Genomic DNA, 20917 nt, shown 5'->3' on the forward strand with positions numbered 1-20917 from the left:
TTTTAAAAACCGGGATATTATACCTGGGGTACCCCTTTTCTAACCCGAATATTTGGTCTTGTAAACGTGTTTCGGCATATCCCCATCAAAATGTGTGTTCTGCGCATGTTCTATTCGCAAGGAATCTCGGTCTTTTGAGTCTTTGGATACAGGAAGAAGAATCGGAAATGACGCATATTGAGTCTTACGTCCAGACGCTAACTGTGCGTCGCCGTTTACATCGGGATATTGGCGACTGATTACACATTCCATGTATACAGGAGTAACTCTCTCTGCTCACGCATGTAAACGGGTTATTCCGAATGTTTCAGAAACCCAAATAGTGACCTTAACCTGACTATAACCCGAATTTTAACAGCTTGTAAACGTAGTCACTGTTATTTTTTATTTTGTGAGCCCAACTGGATTTTAATGAACTGCATGAGACAGGAATGTGTTCAACGAAACTAATTTAGGTTTTACATCTAAATCCCTTTCAGTTTCTATTTACAGTAAATGCAGCCTCATCTTGTAAAACTTATGAACAACTTCTGTTTACAGGAAATGTACTCTGATCTTGTGTATTTGTTAAGAGCAGTTTGTGTTTCTGATTATGCTAAATGCTGCTTTTGTGGTTCATCTGCATAAGTGTGATTTTTTTAGTTAGGGTAAATGTATATTAGTAAAAGTTTTCAAACCTACAATTTTTTTTCACATTTTGTTATGTTGCAACCTTTATGCTAAATAAAACCAAAAAATATTTAAATGTATACATTTATAAACATGTAAATAAAAAAGAAATTACAAACAAAAGTAACTTATGAGCATAAAAATGAGCATAAAAAAGAATCAAAGCAAACAGACAGTGAGTAACTTATGGACGACTATATATATATTTTTTGGTTTTTACTTTATTATGGGGTATGGAGTGTAGACTAAAGAGGGAAAAATTATCGAAACCATGCAAGAATAAGGCTGCGACACACACACAAAAGTGCACTGGATGTCATTTAAAACTAGTTTTTCCACCTAATGGAGACATCAAAGCATGCAAACGTTACATAAGGCTTGCAAATATTAAAGTAATATTAAAAATGATACATGTATGACGGTTCTGGTGTGAGTCTGATTTTAGTAGCTTCAGCTGAGACAAATCAGATGTGCTCCACACTGTAAAAACTAAAGGTTCCTGGAGGCACCTTTTGGAGTTATTCACTTCGCCACACCAGTGGAACACTCTGAAGAGCCTCTAGGCACCGCTCTAAATGGGGGTGGTTCTCTGAGGAACTTCAATGGTTCCTGGAGGAACCCTTTTATTAGGATGGTCAGAATGGGTGCTTCAACGCACCATTTCCATAATTTCAGTTATTTAATATTCACCCACCACACCGGTTTATTTTTCCTGCTATTGACATTTATTTTTTTTAAACAATCTGAAAAAATAAAACAAATGCGAATAAAAACATAGTTTATTGATAAACAACAACAATATCCATAATCACCTTAAATAGTCGATACTGCACATCACAATCCCATTCATGGAAACATCAGTGTTAATATTGCTATAAACAACAACAACAACAACAACAACAAAAAACATTTACACCTTGGTAAAAATTATAAACAAATAAATGTGACTCAGTTATCTTAGAACTTTAAAAAACATTTAATGTACCTAAAACAATGATACAATTTAAATTAATAAATTAAATAAAATTTTAGACACAATGTAATTAATAGTAACATTTTCTTTCCTGTTCTAAATAGTGGTAACTGATTGGGAAAATTCACACAGGACATTTTTAGAAATTGAAAAGCCTCAAGATAGCTGTATTTAGCTTCATAAACCAGTTTCTCAGCAGCGTAAATTGTTATAGTTGGGTAAACTTCGAGAGCAGTGAATGGAAGAGTATCACAAATATGTGATACTCTGTGTGACGTTAGATGGAGTATCACAAACATCATTGACACCCTTAAGCGAGAGGGTAAGACACCGAAATAAATTTCTGAACAAATAGGCTGTTCCCAGAGTGCTGTATCAAGGCACCTCAGTGGGAAGGAAAAAGTGTGGCAAAAAACACTGCACAACGAGAAGAGGTGACCGGACCCTGAGGAAGATTGTGGAGAAGGACTGATTCCAGACCATAAGGGACCTGCGGAAGCAGTGGATTGAGTCTGGAGTAGAAACATCCAGAGCCACCGTGCACAGGCGTGTGCAGGAAATGAGCTACAGAGAAGCAGCACTGGACTGTTGCTCAGTGGTCCAAAGTACTTTTTTCGGATGAAAGCAAATTTTGCATGTCATTCGGAAATCAAGGTGCCTGAGTCTGGAGGAAGACTGGGGAGAAGGAAATACCAAAATGCCTGAAGTCCAGTGTCAAGTACCCACAGTCAGTGATGGTCTGGGGTGCCATGTAAGCTGCTGGTGTTGGTCCTCTGTGTTTTATCAAGGGCAGGGTCAATGCAGCTAGTTATCAGGAGATTTTGGAGCACTTCATGCTTCAATCTGCTGAAAAGCTTTATGGAGATGAAGATTTCATTTTTCAGCACGACCTGGCACCTGCTCACAGTGCCAAAACCACTGGTAAATGGTTTACTGGCCATGGTATTACTGTGCTCAATTGGCTTGCCAACTCTCCTGACCTGAACCCCATCTGAGAATCTGTGGGATATTGTGAAGAGAAAGTTGAGAGACGCAAGACCCAACACTCTGGATAAGCTTAAGGTCGCTATCGAAGCATCCTGGGCCTCCATAACACCTCAGCAGTGCCACAGGCTGATTGCCTCCATGCCACGCCGCATTGAAGCAGTCATTTCTGCAAAAGGATTCCCGACCAAGTATTGAGTGCATAACTGAACATAATTATTTGAAGGTTTACTTTTTTTGTATTAAAAACAAAAGTTAACAATGTTTCAAAAATTAAGTTGTACGTTTGAAGGAGTTTTTTTGTTCCCAAAATACTCCTTCCGGTTTGTCACAAGTTTCGGAAAGTTTTTTTCGAGTATGGCTCTGTGTGACGTTAGATGGAGCGGAATTTCCTTATATGGGTCCTAGGGCACGTCTGCCGGAAAAGCGCGTGCTTCCATATAGTGAGGCTGAGCACAGACATTTCACTGATCAGAGCGATTCACTGATCAGAGCGAGAGCGTTGCGAAAAGTCACAAAAGAAGTGTGTTTTTGGTTGCCAGGGCAAGACAACCCTGCACAGATTACCAATAAAAAAAAAACAGCATTAAGGGACCAGTGGATGGAGTTTATTTTTACAGAGCATCAACAGAGTTGTGCAAGTGTTTTTGTTTGTTCCCTGCATTTTGAAGATGCTTGTTTTACAAACAAGGCCCAGTTTGATGACGGATTTGCGTATCATTTATTTCTTAAGGATGATGCAATCCAAACGAAAAAGGGTCACGATTGTGTGTTGGAACCGCAGGCGGTGAGTAAAACTGCTTAAAATATCTCTGCCTCCTTATTAGTGCGTCCCCTCCCATGCCGGAGACCCGGGTTCGAGCCCCGCTCGGAGCGAGTCGTTTCTGCTGCTGCTCTCGTTCAGTTTCAGCCTCAGGATCTGATTCTGGATCATAAATAAACGGCTGAATCTGACTGTAAGTAGGGCTGCCCCCGACTAAAGATATTCCTAGTCGACTAACACACCTGCATTTTAGCAATTAGTCGAATAATCGTTCATTTATGATATTAATATAAAAACTTGCTTATATACAAGGAAAGGTATAGTCCAAGTTGAAGTTTAACACTTCCATATGACAGAATGTGCTAAGCATGATGTTAGCACGTTCAAAAAATTAAGTGCTTAAAACAGAACAGTAAAGCGCTTAAAGTATACACCCAGCAAACACAGAACGTTGTGAGGACGTCGCCAGTTAGTCGTCATTTGGTCAGCGCGACATTACTTTATGGCAACGTTGTGAGGACGTCGTGGTAAAGTTCCATTTTTTAAAATCTTGGCTAACTTCCCAGAAACGTCATGGGCACGTACTCAAAAGACGTCGCTAGTTAGTCCCATTGGGGACATTGTAGCAACGTGGTCAGCTGGTCTTCAGATAACTTTTAATATTATTGCACTAGATGTATTATTATTATTAAGATACCATTTGAACAGCATATTCTTTGGGAAATATACAAAAAAAATTAATCAAGCATGTTAAAATAATTATATATATATATATATATATATATATATATATATATATATATATATATATATATATATATATATATATATATATGCCATCAGTTTAAGAACAATAAAATAAACAATTTACTTAGCAAATGGTGATAATGTTTGTTAATGAAAGAGAGTACGGGACAAATTAACATTTAAACCTTAAACTAGCAGCGCACGTCACTTTCTGAATGAGGTGCGCGACGTGCGCGTGCCCGTCATTTTGTAACGGTCAACTTCCAGCGGACGGACACGGAGGAAAGGTAAGTCCTATAAATCTACTTTTATTCATAGATTTTAACTGATATAACGTTAAATGCCATCAAAGAGGAGTAGTGTTTTGTATTTTTGTAGGTTTTCTCTTTCAATTTAATAAATAAATGCTCTGTTTGGTTAATTAGCTCAAAAGCAGTCTCAGAGGTGGTCTAAGGTAACGGTAACTGTTAAAATCGAATATAACCTTACCTAGTTTAAATTATTTGAAATTTATCACTATAAACTATACAGTGTTAACTTTCTAATAATTTAATTTTTAACCGTAGTAACGTTAATTAGTTTGTTTGAATGCCTGCTGCTCGAGCTTGATGATGCTCATGCTATCCATGCTGTGAACTTGAATATAAACCGATAGAACGTTAAATATAAAGTTTAACGTTAATTAGACCGAGGCTGCCGAAATCATGTTCAGTGTAACGTTATGTGGGATTAATAATTTCCCCTTTTCTCCCTCAAGTGGCAGGCTTGTAAATTCTGTCATCTGTTCATTATTGGTGTTGATGGTGTTTTTCACATGCATGCTTTTTAATGCTAGTTTAATTCTCAAATTGATCTGATACTTTCGTTCCACAAAAAGTAAACACATTTTTCACTTTCTTAGGGCCTGACAACCACCAGTTGAGTCCATGATTCAGTGAGTTCCTTATAAGGAAATATATTTGTTACCACCTAGTAATTTAAATGTATTATTTATTGCTTTAAAATGAACACATATATTTATCATCAGGGGAAGAGACAGTCTGGGCAGCAGCAACAAGACAACTATTACAAGTAGAGATGGGTTTCAAGAACTGGTACTAATTTGGTTCCTGACTTGTTCAGTACTGAAAACATTTACATAAGGTACAGGATCAATAGTGCTGCTATCAGTATTCTTGTAACATTGATTCATTACCCTTTAGACACAACCACATATCCTCCAAATCATCTCTGCGTGGATGGCAGCAAGGATCCAGGATCAAGAGATCATTCATCATGGAGACTGTTCCACAGGAAGCAGTTTCTCCTGGGTGAAAAACTAAACCTGGTTGTTTCAGCATCACTCAGGCAAGACTTATTACTTTTAAATTGATTTCAGTTGGTTATGTGTTTCAGGTCATCCTGACCATTCTGCTGTTCTGGATGTAAGGCCGTGCTGCAACTACATTTCTCGTGGTTGAAAGATTTGTGGAGCGGTATCCAGACATATAACGCCCCATCACACGGGGCGTCAACGCCTCGCGTTTACTTTTAAATGAAGTGACGTCAAGCATGGTGAAATTAATTCTAGAAATTAATTCTAAATAGAAGTTGAAGACTTCTCAAGCGCCAATGCAGCCGTCCTCCAGTCAGAACATCCTATGCAAATACCCTAGCGCAGACGCAAGCCAATCGAGTGCATGCAATACCAGAAAACTAATGTGATTGGCTGTCACTATGAGAAGAGACAGTAATTCTGATCCGATATCAGTGTCGTTTTTTGCAAAAAAAAATTTAAATCAATGTAGAATTTTCTATACTTCTGTGTAGGGATGTCAATTTTCAATCATTTCCATGATCGATCGTTGTTTAAATTAATGAACAAATAATCGATTAATCGTTAACCTTATATATAATATAATATATATATATATATAAAACTGTAAATATATATATTTTACAGTAAAGACCAAAAGTTTGGACACACCTTCTCATTCAAAGAGTTTTCTTTATTTTCATGACTATGAAAATTGTAGAGTCACACTGAAGGCATCAAGGGCTATTTGGCCAAGAAGGAGAGTGATGATGACCTGGCCTCCACAGTCACCGGACCTGAACCCAATCCAGATGGTTTAGGGGTGAGCTGGACCGCAGACAGAAGGACAAAGGGCCAACAAGTGCTAAGCATCTCTCGGGGAACTCCTTCAAGACTGTTGGAAGACCATTTCAGGTGACTACCTCTTGAAGCTCATCAAGAGAAAGCCAAGAGTGTGCAAAGCAGTAATCAAAGCAAAAGAAGAACCTACAATATGACATATTTTCAGTTGTTTCACACTTTTTTTGTTATGTATATAATTCCATATATAATTCCACATGTGTTAATTCATAGTTGTGATGCCTTCAGTGTGAATCTACAATTTTCATAGTCATGAAAATAAAGAAAACTCTTTAAATGAGAAGGTGTGTCCAAACCTTTGGTCTCAAACTGATATATATATATATATATATATATATATATATATATATATATATATATATATATATTAGACGGTTTCATCGGATGCACGCGCCTGGACCTAAGTTAACTTCCAGTCTGTGTTGTGTATATCGGTCTGGCTGCAGTGCCTTCTACAAACACAGTTAAAGGCAAGGTGATGAGTAAACTGAAGTTGGGCTCAGGTGGTTGTGCTGCGGGAAGTGTTTCCCATACATTTATTTATTTTTGGAGACTCGCCACAATTTTAAAACTGATCGATTTTCAAAAGGGCTTCGTTAAATAAAAATGAGTAACGTTACGTACTGCACGTTTAATAATTCCTAACATTTATATGTTTAGATATCAAAACGAGGCACAGGTGTTTTTATATCGCTGTATTTCTGAAGGAAGACTTGCATGTTATATGCCTGATAAAGCAGCGTGTGAGCGTAGCTCTGCTTCGTTTACAGCTGTTACTGGGGAAACCTCAACTTTATGTCTATGCTTTAAAACATCTCCTGCTGGCAAAGAATGAATTTGCATTTTCATCAAGTCCGCCTGATCCACGCAGCAAACATTTTTTGTTTGTTATCAAAAAATATCTACTCTAGAGGGACTTGGCTGTTGTTATTGATTCTATTTGGAAGTCTACCGGTTAGGTTAGGTCCACAAAAGCGCGCATGCGCAGTAACGTTTGTTTATGTTGTTGCCGTTGAAACCGTCTATATATATATATGTATGTGTGTGTGTGTGTGTGTGTATAATGTAAGTGTGTGTAAAATACATTTCTTTTAAATTCATAGCACAGTAATGAAGGCAGCAACATGTGGTAGATGGGACAGAACAAGAATCTTTCATTGTGCTAATGTATTATAATACGAAAGGGTATGGCTCCTATACAGCGTGCATCGCGTAAACACAACCAGTGCGCAGAATGATGCACTTGAAGCAACACAGAGTCACAGCGTGTAGCATTACTCACAGAAATGTTCAAAACACCAAAGGAAGAGATATTGTTGTGTATTATATGTGTGCAATATTTTGAGCCTTTTCTTTTAACAGTTTTAAATATCAGTTATTGTGCGCTCTTGAAGAGAGTTTCATTGTTTTGACTGTAGTAACTATGATAGGATGATACGCTAATCTGCCAATTCAATACTATCCCGATACTTGTGTGCCGATTCAATATATATTTATAATTATATATATATATATATATAATTTAGCATTGTGATTATAGTTATATAACTATTGTAATTCGTGACTTATCCAAATTGTCTGTAAAATGATGTTTGTTTCTGTAGATTTGAGGGAAAGATTAAAAACAAGGAGGTCTGGGAATGACTGAAGGGATCTGACAGCAGTGAGGGAAGGAAGTTATCACCAGAATGTAAGTTCTTTGAGAATGTGTGCATTATTACAAGTTGAGTTTTCATTTAAATGTGGCAATGTACACAGCTGGTCAAAAGTTTTAAATATATTTTAAAAGTTTAATTTATTTCTATAATGCACAGCTATATTTTCAGCATTAATTACTCCAGTCTTCAGTGTCACATGATCTTCAGAAATCATTCTAATATGATGATTTACTGCTCAATAAATTTTTCTGATTATTATCAGTGTTGGAAACAGTTGTGCTGCCCAAACATTTTGTCTACACTACAGTTATATTTATTTATTATTTATTTTATTTATTTATTTTATTTTGGGGGGGGGGGGGGTGGCTAATAGCAGGAATGCATAAAATTGAAAACCAGTGGTAGAGAAGACTTTTGTAATTTTACAAAAGATTACCTTTTTTTCAATGTTTTGAACTTTGTGTTTTATAAAATAATAATGAAGAAAAAATTCAACTTTCCAGAAATGCTAAGTTTTCTTCCCCATCATTTCTAATATGCGGTGCGTTTCCCTAAAACCAACTTTGGTCACAAGTTCCTTCTTTACCAATAGAGTTCAGTGGAACTAAAAACCGTAGTAAGCTAACTGCAGATGTGATTTACATCATGTATGTCATGAGCAGATGTACACTTTGATCATAGCGCCAATAATGCGATTAGGTGCATGTAAATGCACTGATTTGTGATAATCAGCAATGTTTCCTGATCAGCAAATCAGTATATGAAAAAGATCATGTGACACTGAAGACTGGAGTAAAGTTACTGAAAAATTCAGCTTTGCCTCATAATTATTTCAATAAATATGTTTAAGTATATTCAAAAAAAGAGTATGAAAACTGTTACTTCTTTCTTTCTGTTTTCTTTTTTTTTTTTTTACATTTTTTTTTTTTTAATCAAATTAATCTAGCCTTGGTGAGTAGAAGAGACTTCTCTTGAAAACCATAAAGAAAAGATTCCAGGATGAAGAGGAGGAGGAAGAACACGTTTAACAATTTTCTATAAGCTTGCCATTAGTTATAATAAAAACAATGAACATGACTACAATAATATGCTAAATGTTATTAAAAGATTCCAGTTTGCAAGAAGTCTGAGTGTCTGACTCTACACTAGAGGAACTCTTTTCTGAAGAAGATCAGGTGCTGAGAAGAAGCCTTGTTCTACAGCAAAACACTGCATCAAACCTCCTGTCCTTCCCTCAGAAGAGCCTGTCTTCTGCTGCTGGGGTAAGAAACACCCTCTTCCTCTTCTCTATCAGCTGTCCAGCACCTAACTCTGCCTCCTCAGCACTGTCTGAAAGAGTCATCTCCACAGTCAGTAATCACAGATTCTTCTGAGAAAGTCGATATGTTCATTTTCTTAAAAAACTTTGTTTTTTCGGGTGGGACAAATAATACAGGAGAGATGCTAGAAATCTCTATATTGTTCATTTTTCATATCTTTACGCTTTATGAATGTTTTTCTTCTGAGAAGCTCAAAAATTATGGTTCTTTGGTAATTGCTTTATTGTTTAGGTTTATCCTCTGATAGTGAGCACAGAGCCCTGATCATGACATGCAAGAAAAAGAAAGAAATCATGTCCATGATTTACTAATTCATTCCCTCTATGTACTAAAACGTGCACGATTACTTTTACATTTCATTGATTTGCTAAATCGTATGCACAATTTACTAATTCGTTCTCTTGATGTATAAATAGTGTACACGTTTTAGCAAATCGAGGGAATGAAATATAAAATCGTGCGCATGAATTAGCCTAAATTTTTTCCTGCATGTCGTGTAATTAAAGCACATCACCACCAGACATTTATACCAGGAGCCTCATATACGACGCTCAGTTTTACTTTGTGCAGTATCTCTGTGCAGTATCTGCTGAATTGTTTCATATCTATTTATCATGTATTTTTCGTTGCACTAAATTATGTTGTATCAATAAGTTTACTGATAATTATTTTTAATTTTCACTAATAACGTCATTAACCATCTCCCCATCTTTAAGACAAAAATTCTCTATTGTTTATATTGTGTAATCTATGAATTGATGTGTTTAGTTTTCTGTGCTCATAACTTAGTAACATTTTGCATGGTTAAAGAACAGGTGCGATGTTCAAAATGTTTTTATACAAAGTAGTGCTGAATAAATATTGATTTGTGAATGAATGCAGTGTGTTTTTGTCTATTTTATATTAGAATGTAATGTTTTTGTATTTGTTTGCATTGCATGTATGTAATTAATGTATTAACTATGAATCCCCTATAATTAGATTACAATTAGATTTCATAAGGTTTATTTTTTGCACCAGAGATGGATTGAGTTTATTAGTTCTTTATGTATTTCAAGGTAATGGTGAGGTGAAAATATGAATTACCAATATGATCCTGTAATGTCACGTCCTCATAACGTGCCAGTTTGGTCGTCAGGACATACTCATCACGTTCCAGTGACGTTCCAGTATAACGTCGCCACGACGGATATGGGAATCACAAAGTTACGTCACTGGAACGTTATGTGGTACGTCGCTGAGACCAATATGGTATTTTATAGGAACGTCCTCATAACGTGTCAGTTTGGTCGCTGGGACATACTCATCACGTTCCAGCGACGTTCCAGTATAACGTCGCCACGACGGATATGGGAATCACAAAGTTACGTCACTGGAACGTTATATGGTACGTCGCTGCGACCAATATGGTACTTTATAGTAACGTTCTCATAACGTGCCAGTTCGGTCGCTGGGACGTACTCCTCACGTTCCAGCGACGTTCCACTATAACGTCGCCACGACGGATATGGGAATCACAAAGTTACGTCGCTGGAACGTTATTTGGGACGTCGCTGCAACGAATATGGTCTGGTCCAGTTACGTCGTCACAACGTAACTGTGTTAGCTGGGCAGGGCTTACAGACACAAAAATCAGTGGCTGGAACGTTATAGGCTAATTAACATAAAAACAGCAATCACAGCGCCTGTGCATTTAAATAATTTATTATCAAAAATACAAACTGTAACAGTAACGTCCAAAAAAAAAAAAAAAAAAAAAAAAAACAGTTTTGAATAAAATAAAATTCGTTATTTAAAATAAATTAAATAAACGTATTAGTAACTTAGGCCTAGTACAAAACAAGGCAAAAACAAAAACAAAACAAATAAATATTGTAGCAAAAACGCTGTTTGGTATAAATTCACAGTGGAAAATGAATATAATTTGTATATTGTTCAAAAAGAAAATTAAAAAAAACGAACAATTTAATAAATGCACATGGCACATCGCACAAGGCCAAAACTTAGAATAAAAAAGAAGGCGGCAAACAAATCAACAGCCTAAGTATTTGATTAAATTGTTTAGAACAACTATATTTAAGACAAAATGTGGAACAAATAATTTAAAGAACACTAATAATCAAAAATATCAGAGCAAAGCCGCAAACTGCCATTAAGACGACGAGTCTTGAACTGAAACAGCAAATTGCAAACCTCAGACTATATTTTCTTACAGAATAAAAAACAACTTCTGCATTATATGAAAACGAATAAATACAAATAATATGTATTTATTTATTTGTATAGCCTAACCGTTATAAAAATACCTGTTTTTTTAAATATATAGCCTAACAGATAGCAAACAGAAACGCTACAAAAAGGAAACTAAGCATTCTTACCTAAGCTTTCAATTCGATTTAATTTTTTTCATATTATGTGAGAGGAACACCAGCTTGTCTACATAGCCGCATTTCCACTGTCGGGCCAGTGCGAGCCAGGGCTTAAAGCGGGCCGGGCGGGGCTCATAGCCCCGGGCCAGTAGCACCGAGGCCAGAATAGCGCAGGGTTTCCACAGTGGAGCTTGTTGGCTTTTTCACAATGAAGCCGGCCTCTGAAAAGATCAGTGTTGGGTATAGTTACTTTGGAAAGTAGTTAGTTAGGTTACAACGTTACCATCAATTAAAAGTAATCAGTTATGATACAGCGTTACCTATTCATAAAAGTAACACGTTAGAGTACTCATGCGTTACCAAAAATTAAAAGCCGTTTGCAGCGGCTCACACATGACAGACACAGCCCCCGGCCCCTTTAAATGCACCTAGAAGTCGTGACTCCCGACAATGAATAACGTCAGTCATCCGACTAAATTAACACTGCAGGATAACAATAACAGGAAAGACAGTCAGCAATAGGCTATTCCACATGGCGTTTTATTTATTTATTATCACAGAACATATTATTAATCAAAATTCGCACCTAACGTTACCCAGCCCGGGTAGCCTACTGTAGCCTATATTATGAGCACCACAAGATAACTCCTGATTTTTCTTTAACTTTAAATAATGCAGTTATCAAAGTACAAGTACACAGCAAAATCAGCAGTGCTAATTCAACACCTACAGAGTTAAATTCAACACTTTAAAAGTGTCTATATTGGTCCACACTAGATCGAGTTAAAACTACACTTTACAAAGTGTTAAATGTTTAACACTTTGACAGAGTTGCAGCAACTCTCTAAAAAGTTAACATTTAACACTAGTCAACACTGGTTAGTGTTGAATTTACCCAACACCAGTGCGTAGTGTAAAAATTTAACACCAAATGTGTGTTTTTCTTTCAACACTACAGAGTTGTTGCCATATTAACACTATATAGGTTGCAAAGTTTAACATAAAATGCAACTCTTTTCTAATTTGTGATTTGTAATACTATTGGGAATCAATTTACCCCCCCCCCCCCAAATGCAACTCATTAAAATTATTTACAAAAAAAAAGACAAAAACAGGGAGATTGTAGTTCAAGTGAATCTGTATATTAAAAAAGCACACCATCCACAACAAAGCATTGGCTTTACATTAACAAATGGACAACCAATCCTCTAGCACAGGTCACACAAAATGGCAATGTGGCACTACATATGTTTTTTCATCCATCTCATTAGAAAACTGTTTGTCATACGGTCTGTAATAAATCAACTCATCAATAGAAATAACAGAAAAGGAATCATCTCTCTCCTCAATACAATATGCATTAAAGTGGTCATCAAAATAAAGTGTGTCAACTCTGCATGTCAAGATAAAAGCTTGATCTTCATTAATAATGATATTTGTGATCTTTCTGAACACAGGAATTTCCATATCTGTTGTAATACACACAAACATACCAATTTGATACTCCGTTCCAAAGTTTTTCACCCAATTAGTAGTTGACACATCAGAAAATGCATTCACCTGAAACTTAGCACTTAAATTCTCACCACCCTCCAAGTTATCGATCATTTCTTTCCTCACTGGACCAAACTCAAATCGCTGAAAATTAAAATTCTCCCAGTGATAAGCTAACTGTCTCTGGTGTTGTTTTACCAAGGTTTTTGTGATATTTTTGAAATTTTTAACAGATCGTTTAAAAACATTATGTTTGGCCTCAAACCTCATGCACCATACATGGATAAGTGGACCTATTTTACGAATGCACCTTGGATAATGGATCATAAAATGATGCTTTGGGATTAATCTTCTGTCAGGAAACAAGGATCTGAACAGCTTGTGGTGATCATTAATCAAATGCTTCAAATAATACGTCAAACCATTGGTAACAACTGGTGAAAACACTATATTCACTATCTGAATCAAGAGGAGGAGCAAGTTCCAGTAACTGTTATTTCTTTCAATTACATCACCAAAAATCAGGGGAGCATTTCGCACAAGACACCACGACTGAATTGCATTCAATCCCAGATCTTTACTACTCTCATCCATTTTCAACCCACTTGGTCTGTTTTTTCGCTCAATATAACCGTAGTTGAAACTTTGGATCCTCTGTGACAATGTTTCTAAAGACAGGTTCTTGTTATTGACCAGGTATTGAAATACTAGTTTCAATTCGTACTGCACTACACCTTCAAGTAAATCATGCATGATGTCAACTGCATAGTTATCAGAGATGTGGTAAAAACATAGTGTATTGAGCAAGCATGTCTTCTTGACACCAAATGTTGATGCCAACATAGGATTTTCCTGTAGAGATGCACAATGTTCTGCATGCATTTCTTTTGTACGGAAAATTAAGCAAGGGTTATCTTCAGTGAAGACAAATTGTGACTCTTCCTTTGTAGTTAAACAAAATCTACAGAAATATGTTGCACTGAAGGATTCAATCAAACCAAACAATCCGTGCAAACCTAGATTATCACCTGTTACTTGAATAACAGTCCCTCGCAATGGTGAGTCTGAGAAAGGTACCTCTATTCCTTGCATTTCTAGTGTTTTAACATCATCAATGAGAGGCTTTAGTATTTCATCAAAACTATATTTCCTCAGGTCTTGTGAATGAAAAAGTGCCACAACATGAATATTCATCAGAACAGAATTACATTTTGGGGGCAGGTTCCTCAATATAAAGTAAATGCAACCAAGCTTGTGTATCCCTTTCTTTGAACCCAAGGGATTTGCCGTCTCAAAATCATCGTAATAAAGCTGAATCTGTAGAGCATGTTTTTGCTGGGAAAACAAATCATTACTTTTGAAGTATGAACCATCACATATATCTTTATAAACACCTTCTTTATGTTGCTTGACTTGAAGGAAACTTTCACATAATTCACTATTCTTAAACATAGATTTCAGGGTTCCCAAGATGGGTACATACACAAATTTATCTGTTACAGGGATCTGATTGTAAACTCCTGTTGTCCGATCTCTCCGCAAATCAAAACGCACCCCAAGAACATACTCTACAGGTTCAACTATTTCCCACTTTTCCTCAAAGAACTTCTGTCGTTTGGCTGCTGTATTTAAGACTGAGAAAGGATTTTCCAATTGATCAAAACAATTTTCCACCTTTTCTTCCAAATCGGTTGCTTGAATCTCTGAAGAAGTACAGCTGAGAACAGCTTCTCTTGTTTGCTCATGAATGTCATTTACAAGCTCTTCCATTGACCCTACCATTGCTTGGACAGTGCTCTCAGCAACACCTGATGCTTGCAATTGTGCTACAACAGATCCACACAGGTTTAACAAATGATGCTTGTCAACAGAGGTCCGGCTAGTTACTGGAGTGTCTGTACAGAATGCCTGAGAACTTGAAGGCTCATCACCTTCACTTTGAGCGTCCACATTGTCAATAGTCTTTGGTGAACAAGTGGCCCTGTGCAAACGAACGAGGTGTTTATTTGGTGAACAAGTGTCCCTGTGCAAACGAACTAGGTGTTTTTTGAACCCTGAATACGTACAAAATGATAAAGAACATCCCGGTTGTCCACATTTCAAACGTAATGTCTTTCCTGGATATAATCCATGGTGAAGTCTCAAATGCTGACAAAGCAATGCAGAACTTTTCTGGTGTGCCTTACAAATAAAACATATGAGCATATTTGCAAACAAGGACGTGTATCAGCTCAAATATTAGTGTGAAACAGCCTTGCTCTGAGTTCCTTTACCCTGGGACTTTCCTTGGTACTTCCCAAGTCGATGTTAAACACTGTGGTTTGGATGAATGTGTAGAAGCTGTTGAGGGATTCATGGTAGTTAACACTGAAGATGAAGTGTGCCTTGAAAAGCTCATCGAAAGCTGCCAGGGATGTTTGCGCCTTGCAAGGGATGGCCTTCTGGTCAACGATGACATAGAACCTCTGAATGTTGTTCTTCTGTTCACCCACACAGAGGAGGAAGGGCTGTCCTGGTTCCAAGCTCCCTAGGAAGGCCTCAACACTGGCTCCAATCTGTGACAAACACAGAGACATAAAATATTAATTTAAGTTATGCAACACAAGCAACGGCAGTATGAGAACAAGTGGATGAAAAACATTAAACACAAAATACCTTAAGATATCGCGCCACATGGTTGACAGCTTGATATGAGCTAATCTTAGCACTCTTCTTGTGGCCTTTTGACGTAGGGGGGAGCAGGTGAACCAGCAGTAGAACACTTGACAGGTCACTGTCCCAGCCTAGGAGCAAAGTAGAATTAGGTGTAAGATGTTCAGAAACATTTCTATCTTAAAATATTATTTAAAAAAAGACAGATTATGCCAAAGACAATACTTAAGGTAAGATGATAAGAATCTGTTGTGTAAATGTTTTAAAGGCAGAATGAGGCACACTTACCAGACTCATTTGAGTTTTGCTGCGCAGACAAGAGTTCTTCAACATGCTCATTAGAAGTCCGGTTCTTGCAGTCTGCCAGGAGCCTGGGTTTGAAGTACGTCGGCCATTTTGCCAAAAATCTGCCAGAAACTTCTTCTCCAAACATCATGGTAAAATCTTGGTCAATCTACAGAAGAAACACCTTAAATCCTTGATACTGAAAGAATATTGAGTCATAATTGTTCACTTCAAAAATATGCTGATCAAACAAAGGTATGTCTTTCTTACCAAGCCGGGGATGTCGAGAAACCGCGGGAACACATCCAAGACTGTTGCAGAGTTTTGCTGGTCCTGAACTAGCGTCTGGCGGTATTGAAATGTTGCCATCATCTTATCTTTGACAACTGACACATCAGTTGAATGTTTCAATAAGGATATTGCCTCACGGCATTCCTCGCCGAACAGTTGCTTGTCAGCCAGGAGAAAATCCCTCTTGCTCTTTGGACCATACGTAGTGCTGGTGGAGCATCTCCGAGATTGAACTGCAGTGTTGCGCTGGACGGTCTTTATCCTCCAGGCCAAGTAGCCAGACCCACTTTCTGCATCATAGTAGTGTTCCTGTAAAACCCAAAAAGAACAAAAGTATGCAACACAGGGGTCACATCACCAAATGGCAAAGTAAGAAAATAAGAACATACACATTATCCATACATTGCAATATAAGCCATTAATAAAAAATAAAAAAAAACTTACATATCCGTTTCCAGAGTATGGATCACTAAGGTTGGGAAATAGAGTGGTGATGCCAACAGCATATTTTGTTCGCACATGGGTTGGTGGTATTCTCCTTTAAAAGTAGAAAATATATTATTGTTCAAGCTTTTTCCCCCTTCAAGAGGGATAAAAATATGGACTTAATGCCTATCAAACAAAACGGTAACACTTTACTTGAAGGGGTGTGTTTATGACAACTGTTAGCTCAATTATGACATTTTTAATGCAAATATGACATTGTTTGAGATGTCTTTGTCATGACATTTGCATAAAAAATGTAATAATTGAGTGAATGATACTTAATGACAGTTGTCATAAACAGGCATAAAACCTCATGACATGTGACATGTCATGATTATGAAGGTGATGTCAGTCTTATGCACACCCTTCAAGTAAAGTGTTACCAACATGGTATACTTACCCATGTACTTCCATCATGTCTGCAACCAGGAGGTTTACCATTTGTCGCCGTGTAGCATCCGTCAATGTCTTTGTTTTGTCATACTCGTGCAAGATTTTTTCTCCCCCCGGCTTAGAATGGAGAACGTTTCTCACCATCTAAAACATGAAGAAGAATCACAAAGGTAGTCATCATGTTAGACATTCCTGCAATAAAACCACAGCACTTCTACAGAATCTTTGTGTTTGAGGAATAATAACTAATTTCATTTATTATTGAAATTCCCCAATACCTCATTTGCTGATTCCCGCTCAATGTGGGTTCTTTTATATACATTGTTTCTATCATGAATCACTGTTGCATCTGATGAATCAGACGCCACAGAGGATGACTGGTCGGACACAAGCAACTCTGACGTAGAATGTGAGAAATCTTGATTAAGCACAACTGAAAGGCATTTAAAAGAAACATACATGCTCAAGAACCTCTAACAACTTATTTTAGGCTTGACAACCAAACGGTCTAGCATATTAGGGCACAACAGGCTAGTTCAGCTTTAATTGAACTTTGAAAAACAAACACTCTAACGGAGCAAAGTCTTACCTGTAGACTTTTCTGTGGACACATGAATGATAAGATTCCCTGCTTTTAAAAGCTCCTCATACACATCCGCATCCACTTCTGTCCCAGAATCATCTGTGACATGCAGCTCGGTCTGCAATGGAAGACCTAACTTTTCTATGACTGAGAGAATATTAGATTTAGGAAAATAAAGAAAAACAGTGCATTTCCCATTATTAGTAGTATTAAAAAAATGTTAACAATTGTAGTATTCTGAGCAGTGTCAGGTGTTTTTCTTTTTCTGCATTTTGGATTCTATATTTGGACTGCTTGACAAGAAATTATTACTGCCCAACACAAACACAACTTGGTTTCTGGGGCAGTATAACCAGATTACAGTCCCATTGTAAATGGAAAATAAATTTTAGAAACTGATGACTTCAATGTAATGAAGTGATGAAAACCTTTCTGAAGAAATGTATTGTAGTCTTCATAGCCCTCTTCAGTTTGGGCAACTTTAACATACTTCTGAGTTTCACCAAATCTCACTTTGACCAACATGATGTGCTGTAAAGAAAAAAAAAATACATTCAGAAACGTAATGAATGAGAAAATGTGCACGTTACCATGACAAGCACCAACACAGAGGAGGTAAAGCTAATAGAGAGAGGAGAGTTCACATAACGTTTACAAACATTTCATAACATTTCGCTAGGAAATGTGACTAACCTAAAAATAAACCTGTACACTTATTTACACGATATCATTAGAAAATAGTGACGCAATATCAACAATCATAAAGGTTCACATTAAACATGATAAAGGAAGCCTAAACGGTATTCTTAAAAAATGAAGGTGGATGCTTATATCCAATTCTTCCAAATTGCACAATGCCCTGTACGCAACATCTTGCTATACAGCAAGTGCAAACTTTTTAAACCTGGGCAGCAAGCACAGATAAACTGTTCATGGAAAAGAAACAAGCGAGCCAACCTCCATGACTGTGCGTTCACAGTCACACCAGACGCGCGTCAAATTCGCGCCTGCCGTGTCTAAATAATTTGAATCCATTCGCGCGTCAAAAAAAAAAAAAAAACACGTTTGAAGCGAAATTTACGCGACGGAGACGAAATCCGTTGGGGGCCATCTTTTTTACAAGATATTTGTATATTAGCGGGAAAATATTTGTAAAATGGCAGCACAGCAGCTTTCTAGCTGGTTAGTAGGTCAATAACGTGACTCAAATGTGAAATTTGTACATCTTACCAGGTTGTACAGTCTCCTCACTAATCCTCTTCCAAGAGAGGTGATTTTTGCTCCTGTCTCGAAGCACGAATGAGGCGTATTTGCGTCTACCGCGCCGCGCTCATTTTACCCGCCCAAAGCCAGAAAGGTTTACGTTACACACTTCCGAACATGTGCACCTGATTTAGTTCAGCTAACGTTAAAGTTAGCTATAACGTTAGCTGAAACCCTCACATAAAACGTGTTGCAACTATTTATACTGACCGTAAGCTACCTTCGTCCAGCTGTAGAAATGATTAGGTGCAACATATGAGGTTAACTTACACCAAGCACGTTAAACATGTTAATTTATATTTGAAATACAACACGAAGTTACAAACAGCTAACGTTAATTTCACCATATATCCTTATCCTGAAAAAATGCTAACGTTACTTCGATCTAATTTGACTAACGTTAATGGACCCCTTTAACTTACTGGTTGTTCTGATTTCCCAATAAGAAAATTTTCACTGTATTTGTTCCATACATTGAGCGTTACGTGAAATTGTACACATAATATATCCTTTTGAGCGTGGTAATAACTGTTGCATGGTGAACTGATTAGCTAGCACTATCAAACTAACTAGAATATTAAGCATTAGCTAACTTAATGTTACCTGTCGGGAAAAATAGGCCCACCACTACAAATGTAATTAAATAAACATAAGTTACTGGTTTAAATTTACTTACTTGTGAATGCTCCCACTCACGAGCGTGTCCAGTCCGATCCAGTCGAGTGAAAAAAAAGCTGTCTGGTTTCCCGCCTCACTGCAGGCAAGTAACGGAAATGATAGATAACACTAGCTTTTGAGTTGAAATCAACACTGTAGAGTTAAACCATCAATATGGCATTTAACTCCCAGTGACAACACCAACTCTTTTTGAGAAATAACTTTCTTGTAGTTAAATTAGATTCAAAAAGAGTTGAAATGACTCTAGATTTTTACTCTCAACTCTAACACTGAAAATCTAACACTTTTGATTTTGCTGTGTATGCTTACTTGTAAACACAACCTTAAACAGGCTTGCAGATTTAAATCCATTTAGAAATGATGAACAACCAGCCAGCCAACGATCTAACAGAAATTAACAGCTGCCTGTCAAACAAAAATGATAACAAACCGAATTAAATCCTTCATTGCCACACAGGCAAATGACAAATCGCTTAATAGCCGAACTAATAATTATTAAAGTGTCACTCACAGTCACAAGCCTAAATTCGCTTTAACACAGTCCTCTTACATTTACTCTTCAAAGTAGTGATTAAAACGTAGCGTTAAATTTGAGGTAGAATTTTTGGCGGTCGACAGAAGCTTTTCACCAAAGCAGAGTGTGCATTTTACCGTTATGTTCTTTTCTTTTTCGTTGACAAATTGAAAATAATGTGCGTACTTCCATAAACCAAACGCTGTCCTCTCTGCTATCTTGCCGGGAGTTCGAAAAAAAAAAAAAAAAAACACACACACACACAGGGTCAGGCGCAGGGCACAGACGCATCACAGCCATTGACTTTACGATCACAGAGCTTCGGCTCCGCTGATACTGTACATCCGCAGGTGGCACAGTAGACCTAGGACTACTGTCTGACAAAAAGCAGGCTGCAGTCGGGATTTTCCTTTCCTTAAAATAACGGATTACTTTTTTTTTTTAATAACGAAGTTACTGATTACTTACGCACGAAACTAACGCGTTAAGTTACAAATTTCAGGAAAAAAAGTAATTAGAGTACTCTAACGCGTTACTTTGTATTACCCACAACACTGGAAAAGATGCGCTCTGATGGAGTGGATGTGGAAGGGATACAGTGGAGGCGCTTAGCTGCTTTAGCGAGCTTTGGATAACGATGT

General features: G+C 37.2%; 2 protein-coding genes and 1 long non-coding RNA gene across 3 annotated transcripts; 1 reads left to right on the forward strand and 2 right to left on the reverse strand.

Annotated features, from left to right (window-relative positions):
* Nucleotides 1-4206: 4206 nt before the first annotated feature.
* Nucleotides 4207-10145, forward strand: LOC127948642 (uncharacterized). The gene is made up of 6 exons (XR_008152137.1): nucleotides 4207-5070; nucleotides 5164-5230; nucleotides 5339-5446; nucleotides 5532-6345; nucleotides 7896-7981; nucleotides 8896-10145. It is a non-coding gene; the product is annotated as an uncharacterized LOC127948642 (long non-coding RNA).
* A 2612-nt stretch (nucleotides 10146-12757) lies between these two features.
* On the reverse strand, nucleotides 12758-15912 carry LOC127948635 (uncharacterized). Its single transcript, XM_052545218.1, has 2 exons — nucleotides 15787-15912; nucleotides 12758-15686 (listed from the first exon to the last, which is right to left on the reverse strand). The coding sequence occupies exon 2, from the start codon at nucleotides 15334-15336 to the stop codon at nucleotides 12856-12858; it is 2481 nt and encodes an 826-aa protein (XP_052401178.1). The 5' UTR covers nucleotides 15337-15686; nucleotides 15787-15912; the 3' UTR covers nucleotides 12758-12855.
* Nucleotides 15913-15918: 6 nt separating this feature from the next.
* LOC127948636 (uncharacterized) lies at nucleotides 15919-19827 on the reverse strand. The gene is made up of 8 exons (XM_052545219.1): nucleotides 19761-19827; nucleotides 18250-18352; nucleotides 17828-17968; nucleotides 17517-17671; nucleotides 17246-17382; nucleotides 16804-16897; nucleotides 16339-16668; nucleotides 15919-16237 (listed from the first exon to the last, which is right to left on the reverse strand). Exons 2-8 carry the CDS (start codon nucleotides 18344-18346, stop codon nucleotides 16046-16048), a joined length of 1146 nt encoding a protein of 381 aa, XP_052401179.1. The 5' UTR covers nucleotides 18347-18352; nucleotides 19761-19827; the 3' UTR covers nucleotides 15919-16045.
* Nucleotides 19828-20917: the final 1090 nt, after the last annotated feature.

Source organism: Carassius gibelio, chromosome B1, assembly GCF_023724105.1.
Source record: "Carassius gibelio isolate Cgi1373 ecotype wild population from Czech Republic chromosome B1, carGib1.2-hapl.c, whole genome shotgun sequence".
Lineage (NCBI taxonomy): Eukaryota > Metazoa > Chordata > Actinopteri > Cypriniformes > Cyprinidae > Carassius > Carassius gibelio.